The 27,698-nt window shown below is 43.3% G+C and overlaps 1 protein-coding gene across 6 annotated transcripts in view; it reads left to right on the forward strand.

Moving 5' to 3' along the window:
• Positions 1-1,576: 1,576 nt before the first annotated feature.
• KAT7 (lysine acetyltransferase 7) overlaps positions 1,577-27,698 on the forward strand; it is a 35,096-nt gene continuing 8,974 nt past the window's right edge. For 2 of the 6 annotated variants that reach the window (XM_047756997.1, XM_047756996.1), the window contains exons 1-9: positions 1,587-1,764; positions 4,917-5,064; positions 8,576-8,752; positions 10,074-10,313; positions 14,949-15,031; positions 18,562-18,651; positions 20,020-20,118; positions 23,718-23,828; positions 26,273-26,464. In XM_047756997.1, the coding sequence (XP_047612953.1) occupies positions 1,750-1,764; positions 4,917-5,064; positions 8,576-8,752; positions 10,074-10,313; positions 14,949-15,031; positions 18,562-18,651; positions 20,020-20,118; positions 23,718-23,828; positions 26,273-26,464 (1,155 nt within the window). In that variant the 5' untranslated portion in view covers positions 1,587-1,749. Of the gene's footprint in view, positions 1,765-4,916; positions 5,065-8,575; positions 8,753-10,073; positions 10,314-14,948; positions 15,032-18,561; positions 18,652-20,019; positions 20,119-23,717; positions 23,829-26,272; positions 26,465-27,698 lie in introns of all 6 variants that reach the window. The other 4 variants (XM_047756993.1, XM_047756995.1, XM_047756998.1 and 1 more) reach the window with 3 other exon arrangements.

Raw genomic sequence — 27,698 nt, forward strand, 5'->3', positions numbered from 1 at the left:
CATGGATACCAGTCGGGTTTGTTACCACTGGGCCACAACGGGAACTCCTGAGATATGGTCTTAACATAAGTGCTCTTTACCAGTAGCTGGGGAGCCAGAACACCCAAGAGTAACCTTGGGAACACCCGAGTAGGTGCAAAATAACAGTAATAGTGTGAAATTAAATGCTTAAGTGCTAAGGAGATACAAAAGAAGAAGAAACACGACCCTTTTCCAAATAAGTTCTTTTGTGCAGTTCAACCTAAGTAGGCCATTTAAAGGTGTTTATGGTAAACATTAAAACCTAAATACTAACAGCTGCTTGTGTTATTACCAGCCCAGGATACACCCAAGGAGAGTGCTAAATAAGGGTCTGGACCTCTAATCCTTCTGAGTCCTCTGCTTAGCACAACAATCAGATGTTTACCTTCTGCTGCTTTGTTCTTTAGTTCAGCTCCAGGGGGAAATCTCCATCTTAGCTAGCTAGCCTCAGGTGAAACGGGCTCCAGGATCCTAACTTAATGACTCTTGGATTTCCCCCCCCCCCCCCCCCAGTCTCTGGGCAAAGCTTTACTCCACACAAGGCTTTTCTCCCAGCGAGGTTAAATCCTCAACGCTTGCTGTTCACTTCTCAGCCTTTTCTTACTGCTCTTCTGCCAACCTTACATCTTCCACCAGCTTCTCCTTTCTAGGCATCTAACATCAATGCCTTTCTGAGCTCCAGCTTTACTAAAAATATTCCTTCCTCTTCCTCCAACTCCTGACTCAAGCGTCTGGATTTCGAGAGGTCACTTGGGCTAATGGGGTTCAATGCTTTTCCAACTCTGGTACCGCGCGGGCGTGCGCGCGCGCGCGCGCGCACACACACACACACACACACACACACTCATCCCGAGGGCCACCCAAGGCTCTCAAACCCATACAGGATGAGGGGACGAGGTGGGTGTGCTCACCACAGAGCTAAACTGGTAATTCTTTGGAGCAACAGTTTCTGGAGAATGGTTGTGTCTCCTTTCGCGAGTGAACGGATCAACATACTTGCGGTTCGCTAAAGGCAAGGACAATGTCTCCTCTACCAGACAAGAAACTTCTTCATGAAGGACGCTACCTTCTTTCTGTCCTTTCACAAGCCCCCATTCCCAGCACTGTGAGACACCGAATGGCTCTTAAAATAGTTTCTTGTGCAAAATAGCCCTTCCCAATTTTGAGTTTATGTGATAAAGAGAAACGTCCTTTAGCCAATTCGGCGACTAAGGGGTTAAACCTCAGCAACCTGATGGATTCTGGGGCTTTCTTTCCTAGACTTCAGAAATTAAAACCAAAGGGAAGGGAAATTTTGCCCATTGTAAAGATGAGAACTGTTAACTTCAACTGTCAGGCTTCTGCCCCAAACAGGAATGGCTACCCACGCCTACAGAGGGTGCCATTCCCCTAACTAAAAATGGCTGGCTCCAGTTTCCACTGTCGCTGCCACTTTCTGCCCAATTCCAAAATGGCTCCCGCTAGCCTCACCGGAGGGGGAAACCTCCCAGAATCCTCTCTGGCCCTAACGTCAGGTGACGCAAGCCTCAGCCGGAAGTGGAGGAAAAAGCGCCTCAGCCCGCGGCGCCTGCGCAGAAAGCTCTAGACGCTGTGAAGCAGGAGGCACTTGGGATCGTCCGCAGGATTGGGACTGCTACAGAGGCCGCCACGGAGCCCGCCGGAGCCACCGTTCCCACTGCTGCTGCCGCCGCTGCCCGAATCGGAACCGTCGGGCCGCAGCCGCCGGCAATGCCGCGAAGGAAGGTGAGAGGAACGGGACAGGAGGGATGGCGGGTTTCTAAAGGGCAGTCGATTGAGAAAAGTGACGCAGTTGGCCACGCCTCACAGTGGTTGGGTTCCAACTTCCCGCTTCCCTGAACCTAGCTCAGCAACCCTCGCTTCTGTCCGTACCCAACAGAAAAATGTGGGCCCGACTGTGGCCTCGGCCTATGCTTGCACCTATTCCCGCCCTCTGCTTGCCTGGCTCGGAGGCGTTGTTATCGGCAATTGGTCGCTGAAACGTCTAGAAGCATGTTGATTGGCTGGCGACACCGCCCATTTGGGCTCAACGGTCACCTCCCCGCGTGTGGGGGCGGTGTCTAGGCCCGGCTCTACCGCTCTCCGACTGGATGTAGAGAACGATCCCTCTTCTCTTGATTGGCGGGGCTTGGCAGTCTGTCCTGTGGGGGCGCGGTTTAGCGGGACCGCGATTGGGTGGCACGAGTCCCCTCCCATCCGTATGGTGATGCTCATAGGAGGAGAGGCGGGGTTTGGGGAGTATCCTTCCTTTCCCCGCGGAGGACACAACAAAGCAGAGGACTGGGTGGTAGGGAAGCAGCGCCCACTCCCGAGGGATCCCTTCCAGGCCTGTTGCACCTAAGCTGCGGTTTCCCCTTATTTGCTTAGTTGGACAGCGCCTAGAAAATGAAGTTCGTAAATCGGAAACTTTCTAGAATTAAATGGGACTTGACGATGTCCTCTAGGGACACCCCCATCCCTTTTCTCAGCTAAACAGGCTAAGGGAGTGCCCCAAGCCACTCAATTAGGCAATGACAGAGCCTGGACTACAGGACAAATCTAATTCAGTTCAACAAACGTTTATTGACTCTTCGCTATGTGCTGGTTGCCGAGGATTGGAAAATTAATTAGACATGATCACTGGCTTAAGGAATCAGAGTCTGAGGGGAAAACAGACATTTAAATAACTGTAGAAGGGTCTAGTAAATTCTCTACTTGGCAGTAATAAAGATTAATGGGAGGGAAGTGAGAGCAATTTAATCTGCTCTGGAGTAAGATGGGAAGTAGTTGGTGAAAGCAGTAGAGGAGAGCTGAGTTCCAGGGTCACGCCAGGAAGGGATGGGCAGAGATGATTAGGGATTCAAATAGCTGGGTAATTGGATTGGATGACCTTTAAGACTCCCCTTTCATCTTAATTTTTGGTGATTCTCTGTGGATCCTCCACTCATTTTCTGGCAGATTATCCTTGAAATATTTGGAACGCTGGGTGGTGGTCTTGCTCATTTCTGCAGAAATCTTTCTCTTCACAGAGGCTTTCAAATATTTACATTTTTTAATGTCTCCAAAATGACCTACATTGATAGGTGGTATTTATGTTATGCTCACCAAATAGTACTGGTGTCTTGGAATAGGCCCACAGTCCCCTTTTTGCAATCCCCAAGTACAAAGAGTTCTTGAAAATGTGTGTTTTTTAGTGACTTATTTCTTGGCAGAACCTGTTCTAAACTGTCCCGAGGCTATTTACAGTTTTTGTGTCTCATTTAGTGTGATTGTACATATATTTTGCTGCAGAAAGGGTGTTATTTGCAGGATGTATGCAAACTATTCCTTTCTAAAAAATTATGAATTCTAAACACATCTGATCCTAAGGAGGCTTTTTGTTTGTTTTTGCTTTTTGTATGTTTTTTTTAAGCAAATGCATCTCTTTTTATGGTTTAAAATTTTTTTTGCTTTTTTTTTTTTTAGGGGTGCATCTGTGGCATACGGAGGTTCCCAGGCTAGGGATCAAATCAGAGCTACACCTGCTGGCCTACGCCACAGCCACAGCAACGCAGATTCCGAGCCACATCTGGGAGCTACACCACAACTCACAGCAATGCCAGATCCTTAACCTGCAACCTCATGGTTCCTACTCGGATTCGTTTCCTCTGCACCACAGTGGGAACTCCTCTTTATGGTTTAATAAAGGGTATGGTGTTAGCATAGGAGGGTACCTCAACCCTTCTGGCTTTGCTCTAGGATTCCCTGGGAAGGAAAGAAAGTTGGAATTTAATACAGAAAGCTGATGATCAATAGGTGATAATAAGTTGAGGGAGACAATGTAACATACTTTGAGCACTTAAATTGTGCCAATTTGGTTACTGCTGTATGAGCATGCTGCAAAATTGGAGAAAAACATCTGTTTTTTCAAACAAGTGTTAATGCTTAATTGATAAAAGTTATCTTTATGGCTAATTGTGTCTCTGGAGGCTGATAATTGACAAATAATTATTAACTGTAAAGGTGATTTTAAAAAACCTTCTGTTTTTGCATACCCATGTGTCTTCGTTTGCAAACCACTCCCTCCCCCCTTTTTAAAAGCACTTTTGGGGTACATGTGGTGAAACTTCAAAGGGAGATGACATAAGTAAGAAGAATTACTATTTTTCTCCCTAAGTTCGAGATCAGAGTTATAGACCATGATCTTTTGAATCAGTGTGTGGTTTTTAATTCATTTTATTTTTTTATTTTTGGGGGTTTTTTTTTTTGCTTTTAAGGGCCATACCTGCAGCATATGGAGGTTCCCAGGCTAGGGGTCTAATCAGAGCTACAGCTGCCGGCCTTCACCACAGCCACAGCAATGCAGGATCCAAGCCACGTCTGCAGCCCACACCACGGTTCATGGCAACACCGGATCTTTAACCCACTGAGCGAGGCCAGGGATCAAACCTACAACCTCATGGTTCTTAGTCGGATTCGTTTCCGCTGAGCCACGGTGGGAATTCCATTGTGTGGTTTTTTAAAATGTAATAGCTGTTTATGTAGACTTTGAGCAAAAGCTACTCCAGAATTAAGTGAGGTTGTCACTAACATTTTTCTCTTTACCCTGGACTTTGTATAAGTGCATGGTTATGTCAGCCAGACTATTTTGAGTTCTATATTTTCCAGTTTCCAAATCAATTTGTTTCAGAACTAATGATGATACAGTAAGAATTAATTCTCTTTATTTATTTAATAAAGATGCGCTATTCGTAGGTTGTTCCATTTAAATGCTCTAAATGAAGGGAAATTGGCTGTGGAGTCCTTTCTTAGATTTGAGCTTGGTGTTTTCAGCATCACAGTTTGTTTTATTTCCAGTGTTATTTCACACCCACGGAGTTAATGTTTCTGTGCTAATGTCTGGATCTATGGTGTTACAGAGGAATGCAGGCAGTAGTTCAGATGGAACCGAAGATTCCGATTTTTCTACAGATCTCGAGCACACAGACAGTTCAGAGAGTGATGGCACTTCCCGGCGATCTGCCCGAGTCACCCGCTCCTCAGCCCGGCTAAGCCAGAGTTCCCAAGGTAAAAGGCCGCTTCCTTCTTCCTGATCACACCTCACAGCTCACTGGTCATCACATTACTGTGCTAGATCATGTGGAAACTGGTCCCTTGACGTGATGCTGATGACAGAATCTGTTACAGTGCAGAGCAAATGACTGCTAAAGTGTCAGGTCCTTAAGGATGGTTCTCTTGGGGGTCCTGTCCAATTGTAGACCCGGAAGAACTATCTCTGGTATGGTACATTTGTGACACCTGTATGTCTTGAGTCATTTAATTTTTTATGGATTACAGTTTCCCTATAAAATGAGAATGGTATCTTTTCACTTTTTGTTAGAATGGCCTAGGAACTTGATAGAGTGGTCTCTCGAATGTGTTATTGGAGGAGGCCTAAGACCTTTATTTATTTATTTATTTATTTTGTCTTTTTGCTATTTCTTGGGCCACTCCCGTGGCATATGGAGGTTCCCAGGCTAGGGGTCGAATCGGAGCTGTAGCCACCGGCCTACGCCAGACCCACAGCAACGTGGGATCCGAGCTGCGTCTGCGACCTACACCACAGCTCACAGCAACGCCGGACCCTTAACCCACTGAGCAAGGGCAGGGACTGAACCCGCAACATCATGGTTCCTAGTCGGATTCGTTAACCACTGCGCCACGACGGGAACTCCGCCTGAGACCTTTAAAACCATGTTTAATTTTGTGCTATAGTCAGGTGCACAATTAATACAGATGACCCAACTATCAACTATAATAGTACCCAGAATTTTGCTATGGTAGTAAAGAATAGAGAATCTCGGTGTTGGAAGGTTCTCTAGTACAGTTAGCCATCTGATCTTAGATTTGGAGGGTACCCACCGTCTTGGCTCTGCTCTGAGATTCGCTGGCAAAGAAAGAAAGTTGTGAGTAATACAGAAAGCTGATGGTCAATAGGTGATGATAAATTAAGGGGGAGAAGTATACTCCGAGCACTTAAAAGTACTGATTTTTTTTTTTACTGCTATATGAATGTGTTGCAGACTGAGGGAGAAACATCTGTTTTTTCAAGCAAGAAAGTGGGAACATTCTCTCTGTGGTTATTCCTAACTTTATCTTTGAATTTAATATTTCAGGTCAAGTATAGATAATTGTCTCTTGATTTCTCAACTTCTACGTTTGTATCTTGGGGCATAATGGGAATATTGATAAACGGTTGCTATAATTCAGGTATGATGCAACATAGTGGGATACTGTGATAGAAAAATCAGAGTTCCTACCCTCAAAGAGCTCACAGTGTAACGTGGGATGTCAACTCTTATGGCAACGCATTGTGCTAAGGGCTGCGAGAGAGGTTTGCGTAGAGTACCGTGGAAGCCTAGAGATGGAAATCTTTAAGGATCTAGTAGGAATTTACAAGTTGAAAGTCAAGAAAGTGTTATTATAGGCAGAGAGTACAGAACATGCAAAGGAATGGGCATAAGTGCTCTTAGAAAGTATAAATGGCCATGCCAGAGTTCCTGTTGTGGCTTAGTGGAACGAACCTGACTAGTATCCATGAAGACAAGGGTTTGATCCCTGGCCCCGCTCAGTGGGTTAAGGATCTGGCATTGCTGTGACCTGCGGTGTAGGTCGCAGACATGGCTCGGATCTGGTGTTGCTGTGGCTGTGGTGTAGGCTGGCAGCTGCAGCTTGGATTTGACCCCTGGATGTGAACTTCCAAATGCCACGGGTGTGGCCCTTTAAAAAAAAAAAAAAAAAAAAGGCCATGCCCCGGTCACCTGAAAGTTATAAGTATTCAGAACAGATAGGAATTACATGAGCTCTGGGTCTTTTTCTAATGACTGTACTTCATGAACACTGAGTGCCACAATTGGGGACACTGTTCTCCATGTGGTCTCTCTAAGGGGGCCCCCTCTAAAGCAAAAAGTAGACTACATTGTAAATGGAGCCCCCTGGAGGCATGCAAACTGAAAACCTCGCTGTGTGCTAGCTCTTACATGGGAATTTGAGAATTTCAGGGGTTTTTTGGGTTTTTTTTGGTCTTTTTAGGGTCACACCCATGGCATATGGAGGTTCCCAGGATAGGGGTCTAATCAGAGCTATAGCCTCCGGCCTACGCCACAGCCACAGCAGCCACAGCAACGCCAGATCCGAGCCACATCTACAACCTACACCACAGCTCACGGCAACGCCGGATCCTTAACCCACTGACGGAGGCCAGGAATCAAACCCGCAACCTCATGGTCCCTAGTCAGATTCGTTTCTGCTGTGCCATGATGGGAACTCTGAGAATTTCAGTTTTCTTCATTAAAGAATTAGGATTTTTTGTTTACATAACATATTAGGATTTTTTTTTTTTTGGCTTTTTGCTTTTTAAGGCCATACCTGCAGCATATGGAGGTTCCCAGGCTAGGGGTCCAATCGGAGCTAGAGCTGCCGGCCTACACCACAGCCACAGCAACCTCATGGTTCCTAGTCAGATTTGCTTCCGCTGTACCACAACAGGAACTCTTATTAGGATTTTGTTTGTTTGTTTAAATATGCTTTAATTTTAGCTTCAGATTTATTTTATCCCTTTTTTAGGTGTCATCAGACTGGAGATGTAAAAAGGTTGCTGAGTGCTTCAGAATAGATTTCTCCATCCAAAAGAATTTTAAAATTGTGCTTTTGCCTTACCCTTTGCAAATCTAGATTATATTGCATCCTGGTGTCAAAGGGGGTAATCAGGAAGAAAAAAAGAGATTCTTTTTTTGGGGGGGGTCTTATTGCCATTTCTTGGGCTGCGAGCCCGCAGCATACGGAGGTTCCCAGGCTAGGGGTCGAATTGGAGCTGTAGCCACTGGCCTACACCAGGGCCACAGCAGCACAGGATCCAAGTGTGTCTCCACCTACACCACAGCTCCTGGCAACACCAGATCCTTAACCCACTGAGCAAGGCCAGGGATCAAACCTGCAACCTCATGGTCCCTAGTCAGATTGATTAACCACTGAGCCACGATGGGAACTCCAAAAAGAGATTCTTAGAGAAAGAACATAGTTACATATTGCTATCCTTTGGTAGTAGAGTATTTATTTTCAGGTCGATTGGAGTAAGAATAGAAGCAAGAGGATGCAGCTAATGTTTATAAAGCCCCAAATTTAGAGATCTTGGGATTGTGTTAAGTGCCTTATGTGAATTATTTCATTCATTTCTCACAACAAATGTATGAGGAATGTGCTACTAGTATTTTCCTTTTTTTTTTTTTTTTTCCCATGGATCAGGAAATACTTGGAGAGATTAACTTGCCCAAGATGCCACAGTTAGTTAGTATGATGGAGTGGAACTGAATCACGTTCAGTCTGGATTCCAGAGCCTAAACTATTAATTCTGTGGTGTGTTGCATCTCTGTACCTGATCTATTTCGTTTACATTTAATTCAGTAAAAAAGATAGTTGAAGGTTTTGTTGCATTTTGTGAGATAGGAAGAGGAGGACCTACATGCTAATAAATCACAGTGATGGGAAATAAAACAGATTTCCTTCTTTTTTCTTTAATTGTTTTAAAAATCGGGATCAGATTCCAGCCCTGTTCGAAATTTGCAGTCTTTTGGCACTGAGGAGCCTGCTTATTCTACCAGGAGAGTGACCCGTAGTCAGCAGCAGCCTACCCCAGTGACTCCGAAGAAATACCCACTTCGGCAAACTCGGTCATCTGGCTCAGAAACTGAGCAAGTGGTTGAATTTTCAGATAGAGGTGAGTGGGTGTGGGATGATTTGAACCCATTCCAGAGAAGGTTGTGTCAGTTACCTCTTAAGGGAGGCTCAGAGCCACTGCAGATAGGTACCTAATACACAGTTCGGCTATAGGGGAGTGCTGTTTGATTCCTTTCTCACGTCTTACTGAGGACAGTTCAGTACTGTATTATTCTTGAGGTCCAGAGTAGCTGAAGCATGTTAGATCAGACCTGCAGTAGGTAAAGGGAAGGGCTTGGAGACTTCTGACCCACTGATGAAGAAGGCTTAGATTTTTCTTCCAGCTATGCTCATCAGTCCATCTCTCTGAATTTCTGAGGAGGAATGACCATCAGTAATGGGGAATGGTAGGCCATTGAGGTTGTAATTCACCAGCACAAATCAGAGGCCTTAGAGCAAAGGCTATAGACTGGTGAGCCTCTAACCTTGCCAGTATGGTCAGTTGGTTTCCTTGCACAGTATTTACTTTAAAAAAAAAAAAAAAAAAAAAGATTTTTTTTTCTGGCCTGTATTTGAATACAGAGATTTTCATTAAAAACCTGAGTTACTAGTTTCTTTTAAAAAATGGAAAGCTGTGGGAATATTACATGGCCATTCACCCACAGTAATTGGCTGGAACTAAATAGTAGTTGTTCCCTTGAGAGGGACAGTCAGCTCTCTATTTGGCCTTGTAGGCATTTGGTTAGCAACCTCTGATTTAGAGCTGGTCAAGTTCATTCATCTCAAGTCCGTTCATTGTCATCCAGAAAGAACCATTTTCGTTTGTCCACCATCTTGTGTATCTTCTGGAAAGAGAGTGGAATGGTAGTGTTTTGTTTCATTTTTAATTTATGCCCATCCAGCCTTTTTTTCTTTTTTTGGCCATCTTGAGGCACATGGCTTTTCCAGGCCAAGGATCAGATGTGAGCCGCAGTTGTGATCTATGCTGGGCAGCTATGGCAGTGCTGGATCCTTCAACCCACTGTGCCTGACTGGGCCTCAAACCTGTGTCCTGGTGCTGCAGAGACACCCCCCCCCCCATCCCATTGCTCCGCAGCAGGAACTCCTGTACTCATCCAGTCCCAATTACCCATGATTTGGGGCTTTGGGAGAAGCAAAAATAAGTAAACCCCAAATTGAATTTTAGTCAGCATTTAAGGTTGCACAAGAGGAATAATGTTGCTAGTTTCTCTTCATTTTCCATTTACCTTTATGGCAGGTAAATGGCTAAAAGTTACTGGTCGAATCGTAGAAAGAAGGTAGCCCATAAACTCTTGTGACTATAGTCAACCTCTAAATAAGTCAGCAGCAGTCATGAGCTCTACCCATTGCTTCTACTTTAGAAACGAAAAATACAGCTGATCATGATGAATCTCCACCTCGAACGCCAACTGGAAACGCCCCTTCGTCTGAGTCTGATATAGACATCTCCAGCCCCAACGTGTCCCATGATGAGAGCATTGCCAAGGACATGTCCCTGAAGGACTCGGGCAGTGATCTCTCTCATCGCCCCAAGCGCCGACGCTTCCACGAGAGCTACAATTTCAACATGAAGTGTCCTACCCCAGGCTGTAACTCTCTAGGTGAGTTTGCCCCCGCTTCATAACACCCTGTGTTCTATGGTTCCCTCTACCTCTGGAATGAAGATCACCCAGAAATGTTTAGTGCCCTCTTGTGACTTAGCTCCTCAGGCCCTTTAGTGATCACTACTCAGAATAGCAACAAATTGCCTGCTTGGATAAAAGCATTTCTGCTTCTTGACCTGTTAACCATCATAACAAATTGGGCTGCAAGGAAATTAACTGTGATGCACTGTTTGGTTTATTGAGAGCTTTTCCCTTTGAAAAATCCTCTGTTTTTCCAACAACAAAAACAAAACAGAAGACCGGTTCTCTCCAAATATGTCATTGTATGGTGCATAGTTCAGGCTCACTGAGAACCAACAGTGCCTAAGTTAGTGGCGAATAATGGTTATATGGCCTTGGCTGTTATGGAAATGAGAAAAACAGATTTGTGTGTGTGTGTGTGTGTGTGTGTGTGTGTGTGTGTGTGTGAAGAGATTGAAGCTAGAGAGTATAGATGAGACTGTGGCCCTTGTGACCGCAGTAGTTCTAGGTCTTGCAGCTCTGTGTGCTTAGTGTGAACTAGATAGATAAGCATATCTTCTCACATAGATGAATGTTTCATTGTTTTCCTCTGACCGACTTCTTCTTTTACTGAGGGATTCATGTAATGGTTTAAATCTTATTTGTGCTCCTTAAGTGAACTTAGGTGCAAGTGTTGGGCTAGGCTTCTGTCTGGAGCTGGAAGGTGCTGATTGGGAGATAAGAGGCCTTTCTTTCTATCTACAGATTTAGCCTTGGAATGTGACCACCAGTTTTAGACAAAAGGTAGAACAGAGTAAGTTGCTGCTTTGCAGACCACCGTTATGTATTTCCTAGTATTTTATTTATTTGGATCCTTTTCTGGTCTTAGCAGCAATTTCTCAGGTAATTTCAACCGATCCAAAGGCATAGAGAGGCTCATACTAAGGGAAGTAAGTCAGAAAGAGAAAGACAAATACCAATATGATATCATTTATATCTGGAATCTAATATACGACATAAACGAACCTTTCTGCAGAAAAGAAACAAGCTCACGGACGTGAAGAATAGACTTGTGGTTGCCAACGGGGAGGGGGAGGGAGTGGGATGGACTGGGAGTTTGGGGTTAGTGGATGCAAACTATTGAATTTGGAGTGGATAAGCAATGAGATCCTGCTGCATAGCACCGGAAACTGTATCTAGTCACTTGTGATGGAACACGATGGAGAATAATGTGAGAAAAAGAATGTGTGTGTGTATGTATACACACACATATGTATGTGTGTGTATGTTTATATAATATATATGTATGTAGATGTGTCTGGGTCACTTTGCCATACAGCAGAAATTGACAGAACAATGTAAATCAACTATAATAGAAAAAATAAAAACCTAAAAAAAAAGCATAGATAGAGCAAAAGATTTCCTGAATGCTGTACCAGTTGTTACTCAGGGTAGTTTCAGGCCTAAATCAATTTCGTTGGGATAAATAATGAAAAACTACGAATAGGGAGTTCCCTTGTGGCTCAGTGGTAACGAATCCAACTAGTATCCATGAGGATGCAGGTTCCATCCCTGGCCTGCTCGCTGGTTAAGGATCTGGTGTTGCCTTAAGCTGTGGTGTAGGTTGCAGATCCTGTGTTGCTGTGGCTGTGGTATAGGCTGGCAGGTGCAGCTCCAAATTGACCCCTAGCCTGGGAACTTCCACATGGCTGCAAGTGTGGTCCTAAAAAGCAAAAAAAAAAAAAAAAAAAGCCAAACAGCAACGAAAAAACAAACAAAACACTAAGAATAGACAATATCATATAAATGCTAGCACAAGAGAGAACTAATATGCTTTAAGAGGATCTCCTTGCCACACAGCAAGAGAAAGAATTTCCCTCAGCTCTGCTGGTCCTTATCCATTCATTCTTAAATTGTTACTTTTATTTTATGTACTGTGTTGAATTAGTTCCTCAGTACTTACTAAATGTTTGCCATGTGCCAAGCACTGTTTTAAATTCTTGGGATAGAGTTGTAAACATCTCCGATTCCCTACCTTCATGGAGCTTATGATCTATCTGCCTGGGGAATGCAAACAGATAGATATAGAATACATCATGAGGATACATGCCACGAGGGGTGGGATGCTTACATACACACAAGCACATGTGTGTAGGGAAAGCCACTCAGATACAGTGATGCTTGAGCAGAAACCTGAAATAAGTTGAGTGTCTGGGGGTTAAGCATTATGCTAGAGGGAATAGCGAGTGCACAGGGTCTGGGCAGGAGGATGCTTAACCACTTTGAGCAATACTTCAGGACCAGTCTGCCTGGGCCTGGCAGACCAGAGTGGGGAGGAGAAGGAGGTGAGGTTAGAGAGTAGGGGCCTGATGATGAGTTAGTTATGTCCTGGGCTCGGCACCCTTAATGTGATAGACCAGAGGGCAAATATAAATCTGTTGCTTCTCAGGAAAGTTCACTTTGACTTTTAGTTTCAGTGCACTGGCAAAGTTTGAAAGGTATAAACCTGAGCTTCCAAAGTTATTCTCAAACTCATTCCAGTCTTCTTCTTAAGCAAAACAATGTCATTAATTTTTTTGGTGGTTGTTAGTTGTGGTATGAAAGTATTAGGTACTTGTGGAAAATTAAAACCCTGTAGGAGGGCTGCAGTGCTAGGTGAAAATTCTCCTTCCCTCATATCTCCCAAACTATGGCTTAGATATAAAACTACCGTTGGTAGTTTTTTAGGAATGTTTTTAGTAAGCTTCAGTACCTGTGTAAGCACACATGTATGTGTACTTTCCTTTTTCTTTTTCTTTTTTTTTTTTTTTTGCTGTGCCCTTGACATGGAGAAGTTTCTGGGCCAGGGATCGAATCAGTGCCACAGCTGTAACCAGAGCCACAGCAGTGACAACACTGGACCCTTAACCCACTGAGTCACAAAGGAACTCTTACACATATTTCTTTTTTGTTGTTGTGTATAAAAAGGAAAATATACAAGGGTTGGTTTGACATCTTAGATATTTTACAGTATTGACACTCAGAAGTCCATTTGTTTAAAGGGCATATTATATTGATAGTTCAGAAATTATTTAAATTGCCCTATTTAAATTATTAAGTGTATTGATTGACATTTATGTTGTTTCTCATTTTTAGACATTTTGAACAATATTGTAGTGGATAGTCTTGTATGTATGTATTTTGATGTCTTTCTAGAAAATCTGTTGGATAAATTCATAGCAGTGGAATTACCAGATCAACGAAAGAGCTATCATTTAAAAAATTTTTTTTTTGTCTTTTTGTTTCTTTTTTTAGGGCTGCACCTGAGGCATATGGAAGTTCCCAGGCTAGGGGTCCAATCAGAGCTACAACTGCTGGCCTACACCGCAGCCACAGCAACCTGGGATCTGAGCTGAGTCTGCGACCTACCCCACAGCTCATGGCAATGCCGGATCCCTGACCCGCTGAGTGAGGCCAGGGACTGAATCCAAATCCTCATGGATACTAGTTGGGTTCCTTTCCACTGAGCCACAACAGGAACTTCAAGAAATGTACCTTTGATAAAATGAGCTTTCGGGATTGTCATTCCTAACATTTCCTCTTAAGAGGGCCTTGTGCAAGCTGCCTGTTTAAAAATGTGATTACAGGAGTTCCTTTTGGTGCTTTTTTTTTGTTTTTTTTTGTTTTTTTTTTGCTTTTAGGGCCGCTCTTGTGGCATATGGAGGTTCCCAGGTTAGGGGTGGATTCAGAGCTATAGCTGCTGGCCTACGCCACAGCCACAGCAACACCAGATCTGAGCCGCATCTGCAACCATGGCAACACCGGATCCTTAACCCACTGAGCGAGGCCAGGGATAGAACCTGCGTCCTCATGGATACCAGTCAGATTCGTTTCTGCCGAGCCACACGGGAACTCCCTTTTCTTCCTTTTTATTAAATGTATGGGTTTTTGACTTTTTTTTTTTTTTTTTTTTTGGCCGCACTTGCGGCACATGGAAGTTCCTGAGCCAGGGGTCGAGCCCACAGCTGCTGTAGAAGCCGAGTAGTTGTGTTGTGAGCCACACAGGAAGTCTGGTTTATGACACTTTGGAATTTTGAGGAATACATCATTAGAAAAGAAGGAATTACAATTTATATTGAATATATGCAAGTATGTTCAAAGATGGCTAGATCCTAGAGTTCCCGTCGTAGCACAGTGGTTAACGAATCCGACTAGGAACCATGAGGTTGCGGGTTCAATCCCTGGCCTTGCTCAGTGGGTTAAAGGATCCGGCGTTGCCGTGAGCTGTTGTGTAGGTTGCAGATGTGGCTCGGATCCTGCGTTGCTGTGTCTCTGGCGTAGGCTGGTGGCTACAGCTCCGATTCGACCCGTAAGCCTGGGAACCTCCATATGCCGCGGGAGTGGCCCTAGAAAAGGCAAAAAGACAAAAAAAAAAAAAAGATGGCTAGATCCAGCCTGGAGAAGAAAAGAATTTATTGTGGGTGCAAGTTATGACCCTAACAATACTTACCTTTCATAGATTTAATCTGTAATCAAACATGTACTTGCTAAAAATATTACACACAAAAAAGGTAGTATTGTTTTAGAGAAAAATATTGGTTTCCAAGCTTCATTGTATCATCTTGAGGTTAAGTTTTTTTCCTCCTTTAACAGGACACCTTACAGGAAAACACGAGAGACATTTCTCCATATCAGGATGCCCGCTCTATCATAACCTCTCAGCTGACGAATGCAAGGTAATTGTATTCTCATTTATTCAGCAGATACGTTTTGAGTGCTTACCTTTTGCCAGGCACTTGGCTAAACAGTGGGGATACAGCGCGAACAAAATGGGCAGGGTCTTTCTTCTTCATTTCTAGTGGAGAACTAAAAAAATAATTGTTTAAAAACACACACACGCAAGAATTACTATATATAATAAGTGCTTTGAGAGAAATTAATAAATTATCTGTGGAGTATTTGGACCCTCATCCTGTAGGCACGTTGTTATTTTCTATTGAAAATTATCTTCGAAGATTACTGGGGACCATTTCCACTAAGGAATAATTTGCATAAATATGTCACCTTGATGTTTATGCATTAGTTTCTCTTATAAATCTATGAAGACATTTTGCTTTTTCAAAGTTTTTCAAAGTTCTTTTCCTCTTGCTCTATTTCTGTGGAACACTTTTCCTTTTTGTTACTCTCAGTCACACCTACTCTTGGCTAATTCTTGTTTCATGATCTTGAAGAAATATAGTTCTAAATAACCTTTGTGATTTTTGAAATAATGGCTTTAGGAGTAGAGCCTAAGATCCTATTTTGTATGTTTCTGAATGAACTGCTGCTGCCAAGGAGGAACCGAAAAACTAATTCTGGGAAAGCAAGAGTTGAGAATGTTATTAAATGGATTTCTCAGGTAGTATTTGGGCAGATTATCCAGCTGGTTAGACCAAAGTATTAATTGTTGTTTTTGTGGTTGTTATTTTGCTAACAAGGCCAGGATAGCAGGTTTATTCCTGTCTGAGCCAGTTTCCTCCTGAGAAAAATTAGATTCCACAGCTAACATTAATTCTTCCTGATTCAGGCATTTGTTCTCCTGGGTACAAGTGGACCACAGGATGGAAAGTTTCTTTATGTGTTGCGTCTAGTCTGTCAGCAAAGCAGTATACTTTCAAAGGATTTTAAGGTTATAGACACTTACTCTTATTTTTCTTCATCCCAGCTCTTACATAAGCAAGGCAGTTTCTTGTGCCCTGTGTAAAAGTGGTGGGTCTTCCCATTTTCTTCCATGAGTGTGAGATCAGATCAAAACAGGAACATCTCTTCCACCGTCTGCATCAGAAGCTGACAAGCTTCTGCTTCTTTCTCTGGAAATAACTGTGATTTCTGTTTTTTTAAGAGGAGTCCTTTATCACTTGTCTTTATAACGATCTGATAGTGTCTGTGGTTTTACATGAAGGTCTTCCTAAGGTATACCTTTTTAAATTGTTGGCTTATAGCAGTATGAACATATTACCTTAAGCAATTTATTTAAAAAAAATAAAATGTTCACTTTGAGGAAGAAAATTCTGAAAAAAGAAATTCAGTTCCTGAATTTTTCCTCCTTTGTGCTCTCTTCTTTACAAGGGTAGCCAGGCTCAGCATAGCCCATCTTTACTGCTGGACTGTTGAGGGCGGGGGCTGGGGGGGTTGGTCAGGATAATTTCTGAAAGATACTTATTGTTGTTACGTATAGAATCCCAAGTGGAAAGATTAGACTAATTCCTCACATTTATTAAAAGCTCCAGAGGTTTTTTTTTTTTTTTTTTTTGGCTGCACCAACATGTGGAAGTTCCCAGGCCAGGGACTGAACCCGTCCTGCAGTTGTGGCCTATGCCACAGCTGTGGCAACCCCAGATCCTTAACCTGCTGTGCCACACAGGAACTTCCAAAAGTGTCAAAGTTCCTAAAGTACTGTGTATACAGAATTACTGAGTTTCCTGGTGAATTATTGCAATCAGTGCCATTTTTATTCAGTCATAAATTTCTGTGACTTGCCCGTGCCAGCACACAGGTATGTGAGAATTCTGTGAATGAGATAAAAGACTGCATTCATTGAGTTAACATTTTCTAGAAGGGAGACAAAATCCACGTACAAAATTAGGAAATAGGAATTTTGTATAGTGATAAATGTTTTGCGGAACAAAAAGTCTGAACAGAGAGTGACTGTTTTGGGAGTAACAGGGTGTGGCACTGCTTTTGCTCAGACCATGAAGACATTTTATCTGAGTTGTGGCTGACGGCAAAGAGACAATTGTGTCGGAGTTCCCGTCGTGGCTCAGCGGTTAATGAATCTAACTAGGCATCCATGAGGATGCAGGTTCGATCCCTGGCTTTGCTCAGTGGGTTAAGGATCTGGCGGTGCCGTGAGCTTTGGTTTAGGTTGCACACATGCTTGGATCCTCCTTTGCTGTGGCTGTGGCTGTGGCGTAGGCCAGCACCTCCAGCTCTGATTTGACCCCTAGTCATGTGCTGCGGTTGCAGCCCTAAAAAGCAAAAAAAAAAAGAGAGAGAGAGAGAGACAGTTGTGTGTATAGATTCTAAGGAGAAGAATGAGCAAGCACAAAGGCCGTGAGGTGGGGCTAAATGGTTGTGTTTGAAGGACAGCAAGTAGGCCAGTGTGGCTGGAATATGATGGGAAATGTAGAAGCAGGATCCAGATCATGAAGAACCTGTAGGCCTTGGCCAAAGGAGTATGCGTTTGTTCTGATAGCAGTGGGAAGCATCCAGAGGGCATTAGCAGAGGTGTGGTGTAGTTTCATAAACACTTTTTTTTTTTTTTAGTTGCACCCATGGCACGTGGAGGTTCCTGGGCCAGGGTTCAAACCGTCACCGCAGTTGCCTATGCCACCGCTGCCACAATGCTAGCTCCTTAACCCACTGGGCCACAGAGCAATGTCCTGTAAAAATCACAGCTTGCTAGTATGTGGAGAATGGCCTGGAGGGGGCAAGAGTTGACACAGAGTTGATGGTGGGAAGGCAGCTCAGCAGAACATGGGGGCATGACCTAGTGTTGTATTCGTAGAGAGGGTAAGAACGGGTTGGACTTGGGATGTGTGTTGGAGGAGAGCAGCCTGACAGACTTACTGAGGAATTCAGTGGAAGGTGGAAGAGAAAGAAGAGAGTCAAGCATGACGTTCAAGTTTTGGACCGGATCAGTTGTATAGAAAGTGTTGCTGTTTATTGTCATGGGAAAAATTTAGGGTGGAGCAGATTTTGTGGGCGAGTGTCAGTCATGCTGTTGTGACCATGCCGATTTTGTGTTGATGTTGGATAGGAGTCCTCACTGCCCAGAAGATGAAACTGAGACTGTTGGAGAACGAATGGGGTTTGTCTAAGGTCTTAACTGCAGGGTGAGGTTGCCCCTGTAGACTTGACCCCAAGCACCTAACCTTTTCTTTGTATTTCCTTACTCTGGTTCTTGCACTTGCTCACACTCTTTCTTGTCCATTGCACACTGGGAAGGGTACAGAGGCTCAGAGTCATCAGACTAACTTAAAATCTTAGCTTTACCGCCATTTAGTTGTAATTATTTCACTCTCTGATTCTCGGTTAATGGCTGAGAAAACAGAATGTGCAGCTTGCCCTGTCTGTTTCTTACAGAGATTGCGATAATAAATGTGAAGACCCTTTGAAAGTAAAAGTACCGTTATGTGAGTTCAAGGGAGTACTGTTGTATTCTTACACGTGAAGTAAACATAGTCTTAGAAGCAGGTGGATTTATTGACGTTGTTGATGGTTGCAGGTGAGAGCACAGAGCCGGGATAAGCAGATAGAAGAAAGGATGCTGTCCCACAGGCAAGATGACAACAACAGGCATGCAACCAGGCACCAGGTACGGGCCGTATTAAAGCTCTGGCCGTTCTCAGTTTGAGGGCCAAGTCTTGGATTCCCTCTGCCCCACAATGGTCTTTAGGTCTATCCATGCCTCTTGTTTCCTGCGGTATGTCTGGATAACTGGTCTGCAGTCATAAAGTTAGAATCACACTTTTCCCAAATCGTAAATTTTCAAGAGACTACCTCACAAATGAAGGAATCGTGCTATCTATAATAATAGTAGTAGTAATAGATAATCTTGCCTATTTGTAAGATTATACTTGCTGTGCTATTTTCCTCATTTTGCATCCACTTGTTAACTCCTTATAATTGACTTTTCTTTTTCTTTTTTTGTAATTGACTTTCAGGCCTTTTCCCTCTGCTGGCATGTTTTCATCGGTGACTTTTCCTTAGCGCTTGGCACTTGGAGACGCTGCCATTTTTCTTCTATTTCTCTTTTCTTGTGGATTCCAAAATGCTGCTTGGCCCTAACCTTTCTCCCTCTCTGAACATTCATGCCCAATGATTACACTTAATTCCTTGGAACCCCTGAATGCCTTTGGTCTTTTCCCTTGCTGTTTTTCTGCTTGAACGCTATACTTAGACTGAGAAGAGATTGTGTTCATCAAGGCCTCGTGCAATTCTTAGCTGTTGTAGGAATTCTTCACCCATCTTCTACCAGTAGTGGAATTTCTTCCTCATATATTCCTACTTGTGATGTTCTCCGAATGTTAGTTTAGCCTGTGTCACGTGCATATTATAGATACACACAGCTCATCATGTAGATGTCTGTTTTTGTGGTTAGGTTATAAGTGGATAGCAGGGGAGGCACGGTGATGAGGGAGAAGTTTGACTTTGGAGCCAAACAGATCTGGATTTGAATACTGCGATTCTCTTACTCTGGCTGTGTGGTCTTGGGCAGGTCAGCTAAGCTCCCGAAACTTTTATTTCCTTGTTAATAAAAGGGAGTGACTACTTCCTGTGTGGCTGGGTAGTTAGCTAAATTATGCACAGAAAGTACCTGTCCTCAGTGCTTGGCAGGTAATAAGCACTCCGTAAGTGGTAGCTACGCTTTGCTTCATTGTCTGTCTTAGGTTCTGTTCTTATGCAGTTTTTAAATTTGTATTCATTTTTGTACCGATGCTTGGAAAACAGTAAGCCTTCTACAAATGCCTGTTGAATTGAGATGAACTTTATTTTATTCCTGTCGCTTCCATCCTTAATTTGTGTTCTCTTTGGATTAACAAATAAGTACATTTCCCGAACTCTCATTAGCTGACAGCGTAGTGGTCTAGGTGCAGAGGGAACCCTATTTGGAGTTTTAGGATTACCATAGTAGTCACAGGGTGGCTGTAACACGTCTGAAATGTCTTCTTTTTCTTTTTAGGCACCAACAGAGAGGCAGTTGCGATATAAAGAAAAGGTTGCTGAACTCAGAAAGAAAAGGAATTCTGGACTGAGCAAAGAACAGAAAGAGAAATATATGGTGAGAAGAAGTTAAATATTTAATTAGCATGAACTTTTCCTATCACATTTGATTCCTTTTGGTGACTAAGATTCTGCTTTTCACATTTACTCTTCGGTATTTTCTGTAAGTAACAGGACTCTTCTGGCAGTTAGAGTTCATTATATATAAATTCCCCAAAAGAGTAGAACTGGGAGTTCTTGAAAAACAAAATGCTGTTAGAATTTGGATGAAAAAACTCATTCTTCTAGTTTGTAGACCCTACTTTAGGCTTAAAGGGTTAAATTTACCCGCTTGAACAAATACCATGATGTTGGAGATGTCTGTAGAAGGAAAAATATTCAAGCTAAGCAGTAGTCTACTTCTTTTATTGGACGAGTAAAATTCCTACAAGATAAGAGATACTAATTGGGCGATATATTTGTAATAAATCTTCTTATAGAATTTTTTAGTTTTTTTAACTTAATTTTCTAGTTTTACAAGTAGGGTACATTTGGGAGTTTCTGTTGTGGCTCAGTGGAAACGAACCTGGTATCCATGAGGATTCAGGTTCAGTCCCTGGCCTTGGTCAGTGGGTTAAAGGATCTGGCGTTGCCACAAGCTGTGTGTAGGTCACAGACGCAGCTTGCTCAGATCCCGAGTTGCTGGGGCTGTGGCGTGGGCTGGCACCTGTAGCTCAGATTCAACCCCTGGCCTGGGAACTTGCATGTATGCCACAGGTGTGACCCTAAAAAGCCAAAAAAAAAAAAAAGTGTGTATTTGTAATAGAAAATATAATTGGAAAGTATACAGAAATAAACATTAATCCTACTACCTAAAAATAACCACAGCTAGTGTTTTGAGATATCTCCTTCTAGCTTTTAACAAATGCTTTGTTTACAAAGTTTGGTTATTACTGTTAAGTATAGCTTTTAATTCTGTGTTTTCATTTACATATCTTGAACTGATTTCATTAAAAATTCTGCAAAAAATGCATAAAATTTAATTTTTTCTTTTTTTTTTTTGTCTTTTTGCTATTTCTTGGGCCGCTGCCGCGGCATATGGAGGTTCCCAGGCTAGGGGTTGAATTGGAGCTGTAGCCACTGGCCTACGCCAGAGCCACAGCAACGCGGGATCCGAGCTGCGTCTGCAACCTACACCACAGCTCACGGCAACGCCGGATCCTTAACCCACTGAGCAAGGGCAGGGACCGAACTCGCAACCTCATGGTTCCTAGTCGGATTCGTTAACCACTGCGCCACGACAGGAACTCCATAAAATTTAATTTTTAAGTAAAAGTTTATTATAAAGGTGTTCATAAGTGTTTGCTATTGAAAATACCAAAAATACAGAGAAGAAAAATTCTAGTAAAAATCACCTTCCAAGATACAGGGCACTGTTAATGTTTTGGCATCTTTTTCTGAAGCATGTTTTCATGAAATTGGATTCTATGCTTATTTAGTTAGAATAGATTGTGTGGGTTTTTTTTTTTTTTTTTTTGAGAGCATATACTTTGGATTTATTATGCCCTAAATTTCAAGCCTTTTGTTTGTAGTTCCTAATTTTTTTTTGTATAATGATTTTTTTTTCATTATAGCTGGTTTACAGTGTTCTACTGTATAGATTATGTTTTTAAATGCTTAGGCAGTCAGCATGGTTTCACTGAGACAGAGATATGCCAGACTATGTATCTGCCTTTGTGGTAGACATCACTGTCTTAAAAACGATAACCGTGTGAATAAATGGAGATAGACCAGTTTGAGATGTGTAGAGGCTGTGGCGTGAGTTTGTAGCTAAACACCTACTTCACACTGTGTTGGGTTTGTAGAAAGAGGGAGGGCTCCAGAAGTGGGCTGTAGGTGGGAAGGTTGTATGCTTCCCTTTTTGTTCAGTGTTTTTATCTGCAAATTGAATAGAGGTGTAATAATACTACATACCATTTATTGAGTGCTTATGTGATAGGCATGGTGGTTATGTTGCTTCTGTAATCTTTGTTACAAAAATGGATGGTATTTCACCTGTTTTGTACATGGGAGACTGAGGAGTTGTGGCTTAGTGGTTAATGAACCTGACTAGCATCCACGAGGACGCGGGTTTGATCCCTGGCCTCGCTCAGTGGGTTAAGGATCTGGTGTTGTCTTGAGCTATGGTGAGGTTGCAGATGCGGCTCAGATCCTGTGTTGCTGTGACAGCTCTGATGGGACCCCTAGCCTGGGATCTTCCATGTGTCATGGCTGTGGCCCTAAAAAAGACCAAAAAAAAAAATTATATATATGTGTGTGTGTGTATATATGTATGTATGCATGTATAGACAGGAAACCTAGAAGTAGTAACAAATACTTATTAGAACACAAGTCCTAGATGACAGAGCACAAATGAAAAAAGATATTCGTTAGATGGGCCCAGATTAACCCGAAGAGACTTGAATAGGGGTTAAGGTACTGGTGAAGGGTGTTTTGAGATGCTAATCTAGGTGCCCAGCCGGCTGTGTTCCTGGGATGAGCCCTCCACTCCTCTTAACAACCCTTATCCTCTATTCTCTGGGTAGGAGGTGGAGTCTGGGACGGAGTGGGAAGGGCTAGAATCCAAGGTTAAAAAGGGAAGCTTCCCTTGTGGAATTTCTTTCCTGTGTAAGGCTACTTGCATTGTTACGGCCATGGTAAGATTTGCTAATTATTTAAAACTGGATTATTTTTGTGACTAGTCCCTCATTTGTTGTTGCTTAATACTTAGTAAAACAATTTCTTGGAGTTCCCGTCGTGGCACAGTGGTTAACAAATCTGACTAGGAACCATGAGGTTGCGGGTTCCATCCCTGGCCTTAGTGCGTTAAGGATCCGGCACTGCCGTGAGCTGTGGTGTAGGTCGCAGACTCGGCTTGGATCCTGTGTTGCTGTGGCTCTGGGGTAGGCCGGTGGCTACACCTCTGATTCGACCTCTAGCCTGGGAACCTCCATATGCCGCGGGAGCGGCCCAAGAAATGGCAGGAAAAAAAAAAAAGAAAAAAGAAAAAAAAAATTTTTCTCAAAGAGGTTAGCCTTTTTTTCCTGTGCCCTTGGGCCAGCGTTCTGAAGTGGTAGCATCGCAGTACCTTTGGCGGACTGTGTCGTGGTGGGCGCAGCAGTTCAAGTGAGAGTTTACCAAAGACTGTTGGTCCAACTGCCCCTTCTTTCCTGCAGATTTGACTTTCAGTCGAAGTGAAATCTTAGACTCGAGGGCTTAGAGATTCTGTTTTTTATTTGGTCTTGTTTCTAAATGGGAACCGTCCACCCAGGTTCCTTCCACATCTCAGGATTCTAGGAATTGGTAGTGTGTTTGGCTTTGTGACATTATATTTCTTTATGCTGTCCCGCACATTTCCAGAGGAAGAAATGGAAGCCTGGAGTTCTGAAGAACAGAGAGCTTATAAGAGCATTGCCTTTCCAGATTCACTAGGGTGGGCAGTGAGTGTCTCCTGGAATTAACCTGTCTGATAAGTAGTATGTTTTGTACACAGTCCCTGGTGCCTAGTATAAATGCCTGGCAAATAGTAGGCACTAAAACAACTCGTGGTTGTTCTTGGCCCTCTGGTTGGCATCCATTGAAATGCCGTGGATTAAGTTCTTAGAGGTAGAGAGTATCACGCTCTGGTTATTCTCCTAGGAACACAGGCAGACCTATGGGAACACTCGGGAACCTCTCTTGGAAAACCTGACTAGCGAGTATGACTTGGATCTTTTCCGAAGAGCGCAAGCCCGGGCTTCAGAGGATTTGGTGAGTGTTCAAACTTCCGAGCCGAGGACCCCTTGCGAGGGGCATTTGGACCTGCCAAGAAAAATGGATCAGTGTCATTTTGATGGGTTTGATGGGGATTAAATGTACCTTGCTGCTCGACTCTTTCCCCTTCCCCCAGCTATCCTATTTGAAGGCTCTCTTCCTTCCCATTCATATTTAAAATTAATTACCCCTCCTCCCTTGCCTCATCTCAAAAGTTTTCCCTTCCCTCCTCTACTCCTGGAAGGACCCGACTGGAGGTGGTTGATAAAACAATAGGTGCCCCTTTGTCTTAGTTGGGTAGTTTGCAATTCTGATTGCAGAATTGGGTTGGGTAGAATTGCAACTCTAGACTGGGAACCTCTGGACTGGGAACTCCCTTTGCAGGTTTGCCTCAGCCCTTCCTTACAGCTATAAAGGAATAAAAAGAACGGTGAAGAGGGATAATAAAAGAGCTTGTCGTTGGATATTTTCTTTTTTTAATGAATTTTATTACATTTATAGTTGTACAACGATCATCACAACCTAATTTTATAGCATTTCTATCCCATACCCCCAGCGCATCCCCCCCATGCCCCAACTTCTCTCCTTTGGAAACCATAAGTTTTTCAAAGTCTGTGAGTCAGTATCTGTTCTGTAAAGAAGTTCATTGTGTCCTTTTTTCAAATTCCACATGTAGGTGATAGCATATGACGTTGGTGCCTCACTGCCTAACTTCACTTAGCATGATGATTTCTAGGTCCCTGTCGCTGCAAACGCCGGATTTTTTTTTTTAATGGCTGAGTAATATTCCATTGTGTATATGTACCACATCTTCTTTATCGACTCCTGCATCAGATCTTTTCTCTTTTTCTTTTTGCAGAAGTTCCTAGGCCAGGGAACAAACCTGAGCCACCGCAGTGACCCGAGCGTTGCAGTGACAACATCAGATACTTAACCTGCTGTGCCACACGGGAACTCAGATATTGTAGAATTATTCTTTGACACAGCCAAATTTCATACATTAAGATGGTTTCTCTTCTTATTTTTATTTATAATTACTTAATTTTGACTCCCTAGGCAGAATTTTCAACAGCTTTGATCTCAGGAAATCGTGATTTAGTTTACCTCTGATTTAATCAATTAAATGTGTTCAAGGAAACTTAGTTTGTAAAGTGAATTTCATCTTCCTTTTTTAAAAAAAAAAGTGGGAGTTCCCACTGTGGCTCAGTGGTTAACAAACCCCACTAGTATCCATGAGGATACAGGTTCAGTCCCTGGCCTTGCTCAGTGGGTTAAGGATCTGGCGTTGCCGTGAGTTGTGGTGTAGGTCACAGATGTGGCTTGGATCCCACGTTGCAATGGCTGTGGTGTAGGCTGGCAGCTGTAGCTCTCCGATTCGACCCATAGCCTGGGAACTTCTCTATGCCTTGGGTGTGGCCCTAAAAGAAAAAGAAAAAAAAAACTCGAATAGACTTGTTAAAAGTATTTTGGGAGGCAGGGTTTGATAGCTGCCCTTGGTCAGGCTGTTGCTGGTTTTCTCTCTCCTGCAGAGCATTTCCTAGGCCAGCTTTTCACAACTCACCACCCGGTTATTCTTCAAAATTATTTCTGTAGCCAACTCATAGCCACTGAGTGGGGACAGGTACCCAAACATCTTCTACTTTTCCTAGCTTTAGATTTCAGAATTAAAGCATCATCCATGTTTCAAAAATATTTTTTAGTAGTTCCCGTTGTAACAGCGGTAATGAACCCAATTAATATCCATGAGGACTGGGGTTCATTCCCTGGCCTCACTCAGTGGATTAGGGATCTGGCGTTGCCATAGCTGTTGGTATAGGCTGCAGACACAGCTCAGATCTGGCACTGCCGTGGCTGTGGCGTGGGCCGGCACCTACAGCTCTGATTCACCCCCTAGCCTGGGAACTTCCATGTGCCATGGGTTTGGCCCTAAAAAGAGTAAAAAAATTTTTTTTTCTAAGGGACCTGAGTTGAGAGGATGGCCACTGTGGGTGTATGTCATGCCAATCTAGGCAGCTTTCTAGAGGATTCTAGAGGCTCTTTTGTCTGGTTTTAGAAGGATTTGTAAAGGAGAAGGGAGTTTGTATTTGCAATAGATTGCCTTTTAGAGTTCAGTTTGGTTGGGGCTGAGAAAAAGAAAATTTTACTAAGGACTTGTTCTGATGTTCAAGAGATGAGAGCCAAAGCGTGGTAGGAAACAAGAGACTAGCTAGTCTTTTGAGAGCTGTGCTCTGGGCAGTGGTAGACAGTAGATCGTCTATAAGCATTCCTGCTTATTCAGTCTACTGTAGTCGTCTTCAGAAAAGTGCAAATTTCTCATGAGGTAGAAGCCAAATCTTTTTTGTTTGTTTCCAGTGTCTGGCCTGGTGGCATGCACACAGCTTACAGCCACAAAGGTGATCAATGCTAAATCCTCCTTTTCCTTGATTTCTTCTCTACAATAGGAGAAGTTGAGGCTGCAAGGCCAAATCACAGAGGGGAGCAACATGATTAAAACAATTGCTTTTGGTCGCTACGAGCTAGATACATGGTACCATTCTCCCTATCCTGAAGAATATGCACGACTGGGACGTCTCTACATGTGTGAATTCTGTTTAAAATACATGAAGAGTCAAACAATACTGCGTCGACACATGGTAAGTTGTTGGGGCGGGGGGTGGGGGTGGGGGTTCCATGACCATGGTGGCGTTAAGCTGTAGAATCTCTGGATGTTGACACCTATCTCAGCATCTCTCGGTGGTCCACAGAAATGAGATGAAGGCACAGGAAATTGAAAGCCACGTTTCAGGGTGGGGTAAGCAGCCTGTGACATGGCTGGTGCTCAGTGACCTGTAACCACATCCTCCTGTACTCATCTCTCTGTCTTTTTTCTTGCTGCCTGTCCTTCTCTGCTTTTTCTATGGGATGTGAATTACTTCTGCCCACAGTTCTTCTGTGTCTCAAACTAGAGAAAAATAAATGGACTTCATTAGATAAACTTTATTAGACAAGCCGGGTCTCCGTGACTCCCCTTTGTATCCCTAGCAACCAGCATGGGCTAATTACCCCATAAATGCCCCGTGAATATGTTGAATGAAGGAAGACAAATTATGAAATTAACAGAACAGGTCCTTGGGTCAGCCTTTCCCTTGAGTTGCTTAGTGTTTTTTCTGGTTTCTGAACAGTCTTCTTCCTGTTAAAATAGGAATAAGCACTTGAATCTGAACTTATTGTTGACAGATAATACTTACTAGATAATTTTGCAGCTTTAAGGCGTTTTTCTTTCCCCAGTTATGGAATGAGAAGTCATGTCTTTTTTTTTTTTTTGACTGCACCTGTGACATACCAAAGTTCTTGGACCCGGGGATCAAATCCAAGCTACAGCTGAACCGAGGCAACGTCGGATCCTTAACCCACTGCCCCACAGTGGGAGCTCCTGAAAAGTCTTGTGTTACAGGGAATTTCTACCATGGAGCAGGCAGGGATGGGAAAGGGTCAGGGGTGACAGTTAGTCTTTCAGACAGGGAGACCTTCCTTTTTTCTTATGTCCGTAGTCACAAGGTAATTGTAGCTGTAAGACCTTTTTAGGGCGTCTCTTTTTCTTTCCCCCTCCATCTTTGCTTCTCGGGATTGCCCCCTGCTGAGTGTCTATAACCCAGGCTTCCTGTGATTTCTGTCATAACACTCTTCACCCCAGGTTGGTGATAACTGATTTGTTTGTGTGTTTCCAACTCTGGAGTACGTGGTGGCCCAGAACTGCCACTGCACGCTAAGGCCTCTAGGCTCTGGCACACTAGGCTGGCACTAGACTGGTGGGGAGGAGGGGTGATGAGCAAGGACTGGGCTCTGTGATTTGTAGCCCCTGGAGATAAACTAAAATAAGGATTTACG

The sequence above is a fragment of the Phacochoerus africanus genome, chromosome 14 (genome assembly GCF_016906955.1).
Source record: "Phacochoerus africanus isolate WHEZ1 chromosome 14, ROS_Pafr_v1, whole genome shotgun sequence".
NCBI lineage: Eukaryota > Metazoa > Chordata > Mammalia > Artiodactyla > Suidae > Phacochoerus > Phacochoerus africanus.